Source organism: Natrix helvetica, assembly GCF_964273705.1.
Source record: "Natrix helvetica genome assembly, chromosome: 13".
In the NCBI taxonomy this organism is placed as follows: Eukaryota; Metazoa; Chordata; class Lepidosauria; order Squamata; family Natricidae; genus Natrix; species Natrix helvetica.
This window is the reverse complement of record NC_138557.1, coordinates 6,157,142-6,169,177: the sequence shown is the minus strand read 5'-3', so window position 1 is coordinate 6,169,177 and position 12,036 is coordinate 6,157,142. Positions and strand designations below refer to the sequence as shown.

The following is a 12,036-nucleotide window of genomic DNA, read 5'->3' as shown; positions in this document are numbered from 1 at the left end:
GGGTTGAGAAGAAAAGGAGAATAAATTAAGGTCAGCAGAGTAAAGGAAGCCCTTGGTGCTCTCACAGCTTGGTTGTTCGCTTACAGATGTTTCATTACCCAACTAGGTAATATCATCAGTGCTAGAAAGAGTGGGGTTTGCCCTCTGTTTATATACAGGTGACATGCCCTGTCAGTTGATGGGTGTATGGTTTTCTTCTTAGTTCCTTGATTAGGCTGTTGTTTGCTGTTTGATTGTCTGCATTGGTAGTTTCTTGTCTTTTCCAATTATTAAAAAAAAAACATACAAAACAGAACACACACACAGACACACACACAAAACTTTCCACAATTTCGTCAAGCATGTCGTTTGGTTACAAGCTTTTGTGCATCAGTTTTTAAAACAGAGAATAAAATCGCCGGTTATCCATTAAGCATAACTAAAAACTTCACCGTCATTGAGCGTTATGTGTTCAGATTACCATTAATATTCTTTCGTTTCTAACAACCCTTATTTTCTCGAATCCATAATTTTCTATCAAGTAACAATAAATCTTTATAGAATTATAATAGTACCTATCTCTAAAAAAGAAAAAGAGAAATTAAGGAAGAAAAAAAGATTCCCATTAGTTCATATTGTACATCATTACTTTCAATTGACCATAATGTCACCAATCATCCACAACTCCAGAAATAATTTTCCAAGCATTGGTAGTTTCTCGATTGCCCCAACCACTTCTATATAAACAGAGAGCAAACCCTACTCCCGTCTAGCACTGATGATGTCTCCTAATTGGGTCGTGAAACGTCAGCCAGAAAAACAACCAAGCTCAGAGAGCATTAAGGACCCCGGGGCTGTGGCCCACCAGAGGAGCTGGCAGCAGAGTGAGACAGGGAGGAGATTGGGGAGGAACATAGGCCAGTCCTGGGGGCAGAGGAAAGCTCAGACGAGGGCTCTGTGTCGGAGTCAGAGAGGGAGATAGACAGCAGTGAGGCAGAGGAACAGCTGGAGCCTCTTCCCAGTGTGCGCATGTGCAGAGCTGCCAGAAGACAAGAACAACTAAGGAAGCAGGGTCGACTTGGGAGTAAAGCCACACCTTGGAGGTGATTGGCCCCTCCCGTAGGAAACAAGAGGAACGAACGGGGACTTTGGTCGTGTCAAGAGTGGAAAGTTCTGTTTATGACTATAAGAGACTCTGTGCCAAGGGTTGCCTTGCCCTGCCGTTTGGAAACCAGTTATCTGGCAGCTCTCCAAGCGGATAAAGTGGATAAACATTCCTCGGAAAGACCCTTTGCCAAGCCTTCCTGACTGTAAATGAAAGGAATTCAGTCGTGTAAATAAAGTAGGTTTTGCCGGGACCCCGACTCTGCTTCATGCTCGTTAAGGAAGCCTGGGTCCGAACACCCAGGTTCAACCCTGACCTACAAATAACGTCCTTGGGGTCTTGTGAACTGGCAAAGAGGTGCAAAGCTGCATTTTGGCCAATCGTAAAGATGATCATCTCCCTGGTTAGATACGGATACGTTTGAGATAGCCACTTGAGACAGATGAATTGTAGAAAAAAACATTTAATAAAATGGATGTGAGACTAAAATAACAAGATGGCTTTTCTCCCCTGGATACACAGTCACTCTGTGACGGAAGAGCACAACACTGAGGCCAGGACTGTGAATCTGTGTAGTCATTTGCCCAGGTGTTGGACAGACAAACTTCGCATTCTGTCCCTAACATTCAGGGGCACAGCAAAAATTGGGACTGCGGGCAAACCAAAGGTTGTGTGGTTCTGAGCTAACATACGTTTTATTCTGACCCGCCACTTATTTATACTGTTAAACGACCGTAGTTGCCCATCCTAAACCAGCCAATCGTGGCCCTTTAAACCTGCCAAAGCAGCTGTTTTATCTCCTGTTTTGAGAACAGCAGCCGAGTTGAAATCCAATTTATCCTTCCCTTCCTCATAGGGTCAGGCTTCAAATTTAATAGATTTGGAAGCGTATTTGTCTATGTGTACACCGCTCGGAGTACTGGACTGGAACCCCAGGCCGATTCCTCGATGGTGCTTAAACCCCACGGCTTTCTTGAATTCTGCTTCGAGGTTATGATGCAGTTCTTGTTCTCTGGGACGGTCCAGGGCCATGTTGGATTTGTTAGCCTTTGCTGGAGAACTCTGAGCTGGGGCGAAGCCTTGTTTAAATCCACCCATCAGTCTGTGAAATTTGGTCGTTTGCTCCGGAGTTTCCAATCTTGCGGTGCTCCACTGGCCCAGACAATTGTCCTGAAGAACAAGAGAAAAGTTTAGCAGACTCTCTGCAGCTCAATCTATACATATATCTATATCTATCTATCATCTATCTATCTATGTATCTATCTATCTTCTATATCTATCTCGATCTCTATATCATCTATCTATCTCTATAATCTATCTATCTCTATATCTATCTATCTATATCTATCTATCATCTATCTATCTCTATATCTATCTATCTATATCTATCTATCATCTATTATCTATCTATCATCTATCTATCTATCTATCTATCTATCTATCTATCTATCTATCTATCTATCTATCTATCTATCTATCATCTATCTATCTATCTATCTATCTATCTATCTATCTATCTTCTATTATCTATCTATCTATCTATCTATCTATCTATCTATCTATCTATCTATCTATCTATCTATCTATCTATCTCTATATATCATCCATCTATCATCTATCTATCATCTCTCTCTCTCTCAATTGTGGACATTCGTCGAGGACTGCGTGATTTTTCAATCGTGAAAAGGAGAAAAAAAATATTACTTGAAACTTCCGGGGACAGCAAGACCCAAAAGCGTGGCTGCTGTTTGTATTCTGAGATGAGTCCCTTTTGCACAAAGACCTTACGACTAATTCTCCCAAAGGAAATAGAGGGGGGAGGGGGGGGGAAATGCCCCTTTTCAGGACCAAAGATGAGAATTACAATTTGCCAGAGGTCAGACAGGACTGATCGGCTCTCAAGAGTCTCCAGGGATTCAGCTAATTGGCCCCGTGACATGACCTCAGGTTCCCAAACAAAGGAGTGATTGGTGGATCAACTCCAGAGACTGTGACTCACGTGTGAAGCCGACAGCGTCACTAAAAGGGCTTGGGTGAAACTCACCAGACACAAAACAAGTGTGCTTACCGAGCCTTCCTTAGCAACCTTGGTTTTGCCGGATTCCCGGTCAATCTCTTCTTGAAGCGCTTGCCGTCTCAGCTGGAGCAAAGAAGCATAAATAATGGTAAAGGTTCCCCTCACACATATGTGCCAGTCATTCCTGACTCTAGGGGGCGGTGCTCATCTCCGTTTCAAAGCCGAAGAGCCAGCGCTGTCCGAAGACGTCTCCGTGGTCATGTGGCCAGCATGACTCAAAGCCAAAGGCGCACGGAACACTGTTACCTTCCCACCAAAGGTGGTTCCTATTTTTCTACTTGCATTTTTACATGCTTTCGAACTGCTAGGTTGGCAGAAGCTGGGACAAGTAACGGGAGCTCACTCCGTTATGCGGCGCTAGGGATTCGAACTGCCGATCTTTCTGATCGACAAGCTCACCGTCTTAGCCATGAGCTACTGCATCCCCTTCCAGGCAACCATTAGAAGATATCAAATCATTAGAATGATTTGGATAGGTTGGAGTAAATGCACTGAGTAAACTTGAGTAAAAGAGGAGTGACTACCAGATTTCTTTATTAGGGGCAATGTTTCTCAACCTTGATTAAGTTGAAGAGGTATGGACTTCAACTCCCAGAATTCCCTAGCCACCTTTGCTTTGCTCTGCTTTGCTGGCTGGGGAATTCTGGGAGCTGAAGTCCACACCACTTTGAATTGCCAAGATTGAGGACCACGGCTCCGGGAATATTTCTTTCTGAATCCAAAATTAAAAGGCTTACTTTTAAGAATTCTTTGACCGCCATGCAATACAAGCCCGCCACGCACTGATATTATTGAAGGATCTCTGGGAAGGCAAAGCTAAGAAAAGCCGCACTGGCGTTAACCCTCTGAGGATTAAAACAGCACTTGTGAAAACAAAACCAAGCCAACCACACAATTTCTTCGCATGTGAATTCTCAAATTCTCCAATGGCCTGATTCCCCAGTGCCTGCAATCCCAGGCCAAATAGAATTTTCTCAGTAAAGAGGTTAGAGACGACTGAGTGTATTTATTTACATACAAATGCATGGCTGATTTGCTCTAATGAATCTAGATGGGAAGGGAAGGGATGCCATTGCTAAGCAAATCACTATCTTTGTTAAGTGAATCACGTGGTCATTAAGCGAATCCGGCTTAATATGATAGCAGGATTCCAGTATTTTGAGAGGCTGCCACAAAGAGGAGGGGGTCAATTTATTTTCCAAAGCATCTGAAGGCAGGACAATGGATAGAAACTAATCAAGGAGAGAAGCAACCTGGAATTTAAGGAGAAACTTCCTAACATTGAGGACAATTAACCAGTGGAACTGCTGGCCACTAGAAATTATGGGTGCTTCATCACTAAGAAGAGATTGGGCAGTGACTTGTCTGAAGTGGCATAGGATCTCCTGCTTGAGAAGGGGGCTGGACTAGAAGACCTCCAAGGTCCCTTCCAGCTCTATTCTGATTGATTGAAAGGAAGGGAAGGGAGAGGCGAGGAATGGAAAAAGGGAAGGGACTGATTTTTTAAAAATTGGCTTTCCTTTTGAGACTTGACATCCACACTGCACCTCCTACAGCAGGGGTGTCCAAACTTGGCAACTTTAAGACTTGTGGACTTCAACTCCCAGAATTCCCCAGCCAGCTGGGGAATTCTGGGAGTTGAAGTCCACAAGTCTTAAAGTTGCCAAGTTTGGACACCCCTGTCCTACAGCATTTCCCCAAATCCTCTTCCATACAAAAATCCAACCTGGCTCGAGCACTGGACATCCAGGTGGTCAAGATAAGCAGTTGATGCCCATCGCGTCTCCCATCTTGGCATCAAAGCCAGCCCTCATCGGACAAGCTCCCAACGCAGCCATAAGATAAATGATTCTACCTTGTCTATCTTCACTTCATCGCAGTTTCCTTTTCTGAATGCCACCAGTTTTATTTCGTCTTCTGTGATCTGTTTCATTTTTTTTTTTAAAAACAAAGACACAATGCTGTTGAAACCTCTTCAGGGTTAAGTATAGTAGGGTTAAAAACAACCTTGGTTTGTAAAATTCTCCCCAATCTGGTGTCGCGCTACATTTCCCATGAGCCTTACTAAACGGGATGCTACAGGTAATATTTTGCTAGCCTCTAACCCCTAGCTCCAGATTTCTGGTTGTTTATGGAAGCGAAGGCTCCGTTAAATCCTATCATCCTTGCGGAAAACTGGAATCCTTCAAGTCTGCGTTCTGGGTCATTCTACTCTTCAGCAGCCCCTGAATTCCAAATGTTTTGGAACCATAAATAAGGTTGCCATCAGTGGTAGGATTCAAATAATTTAACAATCGGTTCTCTGCCCGAATAACCAGCTGGGTAGGCGTGGCTCAGTGGTCATGTGATCGTGTGGGCGTGGCCAACTCAACGTCACTCAGATCGATGGGCGCTTCGCCTTAGCGGTGACAATGTCATAAGGGTTAACCGGGGAGGCAATTTCTGTAAGGGCGATAAAGATGAGGCTAGAAACAACACCAGAATGTTTCCTTCCTTCCTGCCTTCCTTACAGGATTAGCCCTGTAAAGTGGGGAAAAACCCAAAAGGAGATTTCGTCCAACAACCGGTTCTCCCAACTGCTTAGAAAGTTAACAACCGGTTCTCCCGGATAGGTGCGAACCGGCTGAATCCCACCGCTGCTTAGTTACCATGCTAAAAAAAAGGACAAGAGGATAACATTCAACAGCCCAATTCTCTTCCTCTTCCTATTAAGCTGCTCGGGATACAAGAGCAATAAAAGGCCAAGAGATATCATACCCATCACAAAAAAGCCTTTCTTGGACAGCGCAGATAAAAAATAAAATTGACCGAAAGCTTTTTAGCCTTCTAAATAAAAAATAAAAAAAAGGTTGCTCAGCGTACATTTCTGGAGGCATTCGAAAATGCCAACCTGAGCATGAAATAGCTTGGCAGTATTAAGATGATTGTTGGCAACACACCGGGGAATTTAATGCAAAGAATGGGATGCTCTTGTTGATATCTGGGCTGTGTTTACGTTCTGGGAAAGCTGGCTCCCTCTCCTATTCTAGCCGGATGCGTTTATTATCTCAAAAGATTGATCGGCCAAGTCATCCAATCAGCAAGGCAATCTTTCACGGGGAGCATTCAACCTTGGCAACTTGTTAAGACCTGTGTGTTCTGACCTAGGTTTCCCCAAAAAAGCACGAAGAGGATTCCTGGTCCCGACAAAGCCCCTTTTATTAAACAAATGTGAATTCCTCTCCTTCACATTCAGCCAAGGCCTGGCAAACAGTCTTTCAAAGGTGAAGTTATGACCACAGACCTTATCTAGCTTGGAAAGCTGCCATGTGAATATTATCCGAATGGAGTGCTGTGCACGGAAAGACTGGGCACAGAGTCTCTGGGATTCACGGACAGATCTTCACGCTCCTGAAATGAACTAATGAACGAACAAATTGTTTCCTGCAAAAGCCCCTTTCGCTCCTCTTTTATTTCCTATGGGAGGGGCCATTCATCGTCCACCTGTGGCTCTACTCTCAAGTCGACCCCTGTTCTTTAGCTGTTCCCTTCGTCTGACAACTCTGCTCATGCGCACACCAGCTGTTCTTCTGCCTCACTGATGTCTGACTCTGAAGGGAGCTGATAACTGGCATACGGCCCTGGCCCCCTCTCTGCCTCCGACACAGAGCCCTCATCAGAGCCTTCCCCAGACTCCAGGACTGGCCCATCTTCCTCCCCAACCTCCTCACTGTCTGATTCTACTGCCAGCTCCACTGACTGCTGGTGGGTCACAACCATACCATTGTTAACTGAACAGGCACAGAATGAATAGTTTGTAAGCTGACTAGCTGGACTATTAACTACTATTTGAAGTCATAGAGTTTACTCCCATTGAAATTACCAAAGTGCCAATTTAGTTCAGATTTAGCCCGTAATTTTTTTTTAAAAAAAACCACCAGCCCTCTCCATTCCAAATGTACCTTCGTTTCCTTTACTTTCTTCCCGCCATCTCGAGACTTTTCAACGTCCTTGTTTTTCCTTTTTTTCTTGACCTGCTGTCCTTGGCCGCCCTCCAATCCGTTCCGGTCATCTTGTTCCACTTTGCGTTTCTTTGCTTTCTTTCTCTTTTCCTTCCCACCTGGCTCTCCCACCTTTGATAAGACGTCCTGGCCAGCTTCCGCAGAACGGCGTATCTTTCCAGTTTTCCTTTTCGCCTTCTTCTTGGCTGCTTTATTAACTCCCTTAGGGGTCTTGCAGACCCCTGCCACTTTCTCAGATCTGCGTTTTAAGCTATATTCACTCATCATATCACCGGGGTTTTCCTGGATCGTGGCTAAGCAGGAAAATGAAGCAGGCTTTATTTTCTTCTTCTTCTTCTTCTTCTTCTTCTTCTTGATGGCTTCGCTGTCTTTTTCTGATCTACGGGCCAGATTGTTCTGTCGTTGCATAAGTCCATCCCCACTTTGGCCATCTTCGCACTTGTAGCTGGCAATGTCTTTTTTTGAAGCGTTCTCTGGGTTGCCCTTGTAGTACTCGAAGTGTTTCTTCTCGACTTCTTCACCCACCGCTTTCTGCTCAACGGTCTTACTCTTTTTCTGACCGGAGGGCATTTCTTGGCAACTGGGTTCCAGTTTTCCAGAGATTTGTTTCACAGGCTCTTCGCAGTCACCACTGTGCAAAAACTCAAGGCAAGCAGGTTTGTCTTTCCGTTTTTTCTTCTTTTTCTTTTTCATCGCCGATTCTTTTTCGTCTTGCCTGCCGAAGTTCTCGGAGCCTTTGTTACTGGCGTGAAGATCAGTACCAGGCTGCTCTTTATCCGGACAGTCGGCGTTTTGGATCTGTGTATAAAACAGCTTTTGGCCTTTCTGTTTTTTGAACGCCTTCTTTCTTTTCTTGGCGTCTGTTAACAATTCTAAATTTGAGCTGCTTTCTATAACCACGGGAGAGCTTGCCCCTGCTTCCTTCTTTGGATCTGGCAGTTCTGAATTCGTTTGTTTCGCCAAGCATTTTAATTTTTTGGGCCTGACCTTTTTGCCTAAATCTGAACAGCGGCTTTTGGGGCTTCCGATTATAATAACCCGGCCACAATTAGGATCTCCAGCTTTGTTCTTTTTCCTTGCTGTTTGCTCAGGATTCTTCATATTTTGGGGGACTTCTCTGGAGGGGAGCACAAAAATTCACAAAAGAAAGAGGTTTGGGGTTACAAATGATGAACAGACCTCTGCTTACGAAGTAGCGTACATTTATAACAACAGATGTGCAAAGGCAAATTATTTGCAACGGAATATTCAGCAAGTCCAATTTCTTTTCAAACTGCAGGCGGCCCTCAGCTTATGACCACAATGGAGGCCAACATTTCTGTTGCTAATCGAGACAGGTGAGAAGGGAGTTGTGTCCACTTGAATGACATTTTTGCCACAGTTAGGCAAATTACTGCAGTCGTTAAATGAATCATGCAGTCCATTAAGCAAATCTGGCTTCCCCCATTGGGGTGGCTTGTCAGAAGCTGGCTGGGCGATCCCTTGGCCCTGGGACACTGCAACCGTCATAAATATATGGCAGTTGCCAACAACATACCTAATACTCCTTCCTCTTCCTCGTCTCCCCACAAGAACAACCTTGTCAGATGGGGTGGGCTGAGAGAGAGGGACTGGCCAAACTCATCCAGCTGGATTCCATGCCTAAGGCAGCACTAGAACTCATCATCTCCTAGTGATTGGCCCAAAGTTACCAAATTGGCTTTCATGCCTAAGACAGAACTAGAACTTACTATCTCCTAGTGGTTGGCTCAAAGTTACCCAGTTGGCTTTCATGCCTAAGGAGAGACTAGAACTCACCGCCTGGTTATCAAAATCACCCAGTTTTCACGCCTAAAGCGGGACTAGAACTCACCATCTCCTGGTTTCCAGCCCGCCCCCCAGAAAACACTGTTTCACAAGCGTTGCAAAATACACACATTGCAAAGATGCATTCAATCAGAATAGAGCTGGAAGGGACCATGGAGGTCTTCTAGTCCAGCCCCCTGCTCAAGCAGGAGACTCTGTACCATTTCAGACAAGTGACTGTTTAGTCTCTTAAAAACCTCCAGTGAGGGAGCATCCACAACGTCTGGTGGCAAGCTGCTCCACTGGTTAATTGTCCTCCCTGTTAGGAAGGTTCTCCTTTAATTCCAGGTTGCTTCTCTCCTTGATTAGTTTCCATCCATTGTTTCTTCTTCTCCTGCTTTCCGGTGCTTTAGAAAATAAATTGACTTCTCCCTCTTCTTTGTGGCAGCTTCTCAAATATTGGAATATACCTCTCATACTAAGCGTATCATATTAAGTCAGATTCGCTTAATGGCCACGCGATTCACTTAAAAACGTAAGTGATTCGCTCAGCAATATTGGGCAAAAGTTGTAAAATCAGGCACGCCTTGCCTCTAGCAACGGAGATTCCGGCCATTCAAAAGCCGCGCAGGTGGTTATAACCCGTCCCCGCAATTGCACCGGGTTCGAATCCAAAGGCACTCTGCACAAGCCCCGAGGCACTCTTCCCCACCCATGGATCCCCTTGCCAGAACCCCCAACAGCCCTGCCCCATCCCTGCAAGACCCGCAGGAAAATATACCCGCAGGAGCCTTTCCCCCAACCCGGCTCCCACGGAAGAACACACAAACCCCCATTCCCTGCTCACCTCTCGGCCTTTTCCACGCCGCCACGCGGGACAACCTGCGCTTCCTCTCCCGCCAGGGGCAGCAGAGAGAGGAGAGGGAAAGAGCGGCGCTTCCCGGCTCGGCCCGGAAGTGAAAAAGCGGCGGGAACGCCGTCGCCTAGAGACGCGGCTCACCGTCGCCTAGCAACGGCTTCCTCGCTCGCGCCCTTCCATGGCTGCTGCCACCGCCGCCGCTGAGGAGGCTCCGCTGCGGAGCCTCTGGGATGAAATTTGCGCAGGTGGGGAGGGAGAGGCGGGAATGGAAGTCGCGAGCCATGGGGGGTGGGTGGATTTTGGTTTTTTTTTTTTGACGGGTTGTTCCCCGGATGTGTGTGGCTGTTGGAGAAAATATCCCAAATCCTTAACGGGCGGGGGGGTCTTTTGCCTGAGAGATGCTGGTTGCAGGGTTGTGGGTGGCCAGCAGGTGGCGGCAGAGAGAGCCCTGGAAAGTTTTGCAGGCCAGAAAGTTTGCTGAACAGCCCAAGTTTGCACATCAAAAGGGTGTGAAAGTGAGTGTGCTAACGAGTGTGATCTTCCTCAGGGAGAAAAGGCTGACTGGGGAGCAGAAATACCTTATTTGTTTTATTTTATTTATTCATTTCATTCATTTATTTATTCATTCATTTTATTCATTTATTTATTTTATTTTATTTATTTTATTTTATTTATTTACTTTATTTATTTATTTTATTTATTTTATTTATTTTATTTATTTTATTTATTTTATTTATTTTATTTATTTTATTTATTTTATTTATTTTATTTATTTTATTTATTTTATTTATTTTATTTATTTTATTTATTTATTTATTCATTTATTCATTTATTTATTTTATTCATTTGCTTGCTTGTTTATTTGTTTTATTTATTTGTTTGTTTTATTTATTTGTTTTATTTACTTATTTATTTTTATATATTTTGCTTCTTTTATTTTATTCTTTTATTTTATTTTGTCAAACATGTACAAAATAGCAGTTATAAGTATAAACATTGACACGAACAAGTACAAATAAATGGGGACAGAAGGACAGGGATGGTAGGCACGCTGGTGCCCTTATGCAGGCCCCCTTTACGGACCTCTTAGGAATGGGGTGAGGTCCAGACCGTTTGAGGTTGAAGCTATGGGGGGGGTTGAGGATGTAACAACGGAGTCAGGTAGAGCATTCCAGGTGTTGACCGCTCTGTTGCTGAAGTTGTATTTTCTGCAATTGAGTTTGGAGCGGTTTACCTTGAGTTTGTATCTATTGTTTGCTCGTGTATTATTGAGGTTGAAGCTGAAGTAGTCGTTGACAGGTAGGACAGTGTAGCAGACAGGTAGGAAGCTTAGGTCAAACCAAAGGCAGCGAAGAGACCCCATTTTATCCACCTTGAAAAGATGGGAGGCTGAGTCAACCTTGAGCCTGGTGAGATTTGAACTGCCAAATTGCAGGCAGCCAGCAGGCAGCAAAAGCAGCCTGCAATACTGCACTCTAACCACTGCGCCACCGCTGCTTTTAATACTTGGTTTTGTATTCTTTGGTTTTCCTTTTAACATAGTAACGTATCATTTTCTTTAAAAGGGCAACCTAAATATTTAAAATATTTTCCTTATCTTGTCTCTAATCTATAAATAAATCTTCAAAGCCAGGATATTCTAATTTAACCAGAAAAACCTTCTAACAGCTTCCAGAAACGGCAACAAATAAAAAAAACCTTGATCTTTCATCCTCCAAATAGTGTTCTGGGAATTAATTCCTTATCCTTCTCTCTTTGTCTTTTTCATTTTCTCCTTCACTTTCTTGAAAACAAACAAAGAATTTGAAGCCCAAATTCCTATTCATCCGGATCATTTGGAAAAGAAAGAAGCACCTCCGCCTGCCTTACAGGTAAAAACAAAACGAAAACGGAAAAAAAATCCGTAGTGGTTCTCTTCGGTGTCTTAAAAAAATAATAATTCTGGAACTGTTTTATGCTCTTTTTAAAAAGCGAGAAGAATCAATATTCCATACAATGTTGCCAAAAGATTGTTATTATAGATAGCTAAGAACTATACATTGGTGGTGGTTGTTAGTTGTGAAGTCATGTCCGACCCATTGGGACCCCATGGACAACATTCCTCCAGGCCTTCCTGTCCTCTACCATCCTCTGGAGTCTATTTAAGCTCACGCCGACTGCTTCAGTGACTCCATCCAGCCACCCACAGGTGGCATTCAGCAGGTTCTGACCAGTTCTGGCGAACCAGTAG

The 12,036-nt window shown here is 44.2% G+C and overlaps 2 protein-coding genes across 2 annotated transcripts in view; one reads left to right on the top strand and one right to left on the bottom strand.

The window, feature by feature from the left end:
* Positions 1–1,529: 1,529 nt before the first annotated feature.
* KNOP1 (lysine rich nucleolar protein 1) lies at positions 1,530–9,842 on the bottom strand. The gene is made up of 5 exons (XM_081965710.1): positions 9,795–9,842; positions 7,103–8,279; positions 5,017–5,085; positions 3,153–3,224; positions 1,530–2,254 (listed from the first exon to the last, which is right to left on the bottom strand). The coding sequence occupies exons 2-5, from the start codon at positions 8,261–8,263 to the stop codon at positions 1,943–1,945; spliced, it is 1,614 nt and encodes a 537-aa protein (XP_081821836.1). The 5' UTR covers positions 8,264–8,279; positions 9,795–9,842; the 3' UTR covers positions 1,530–1,942.
* A 142-nt stretch (positions 9,843–9,984) lies between these two features.
* IQCK (IQ motif containing K) overlaps positions 9,985–12,036 on the top strand; it is a gene marked incomplete at its 5' end in the record, with an annotated part of 38,522 nt that continues 36,470 nt past the window's right edge. Inside the window, 2 exons of the mRNA XM_081965737.1 lie at positions 9,985–10,051; positions 11,607–11,677. Of these exons, the coding sequence (XP_081821863.1) occupies positions 9,985–10,051; positions 11,607–11,677 (138 nt within the window). The remainder of the gene's footprint in view (positions 10,052–11,606; positions 11,678–12,036) is intronic.

Excerpts from the sequence above, each read along its gene's own strand:
- KNOP1 (XM_081965710.1), bottom strand. The coding sequence starts at position 8,263 with ATGAAGAATCCTGAGCAAACAGCAAGGAAAAAGAACAAAGCTGGAGAT. Across the intron at positions 3,225-5,016 it reads ATGAAGTGAAGATAGACAAG|CTGAGACGGCAAGCGCTTCA; the intron begins GTAGAATCATTT and ends TCTTTGCTCCAG. Across the intron at positions 2,255-3,152 it reads AGGTTGCTAAGGAAGGCTCG|GACAATTGTCTGGGCCAGTG; the intron begins GTAAGCACACTT and ends CTTGTTCTTCAG.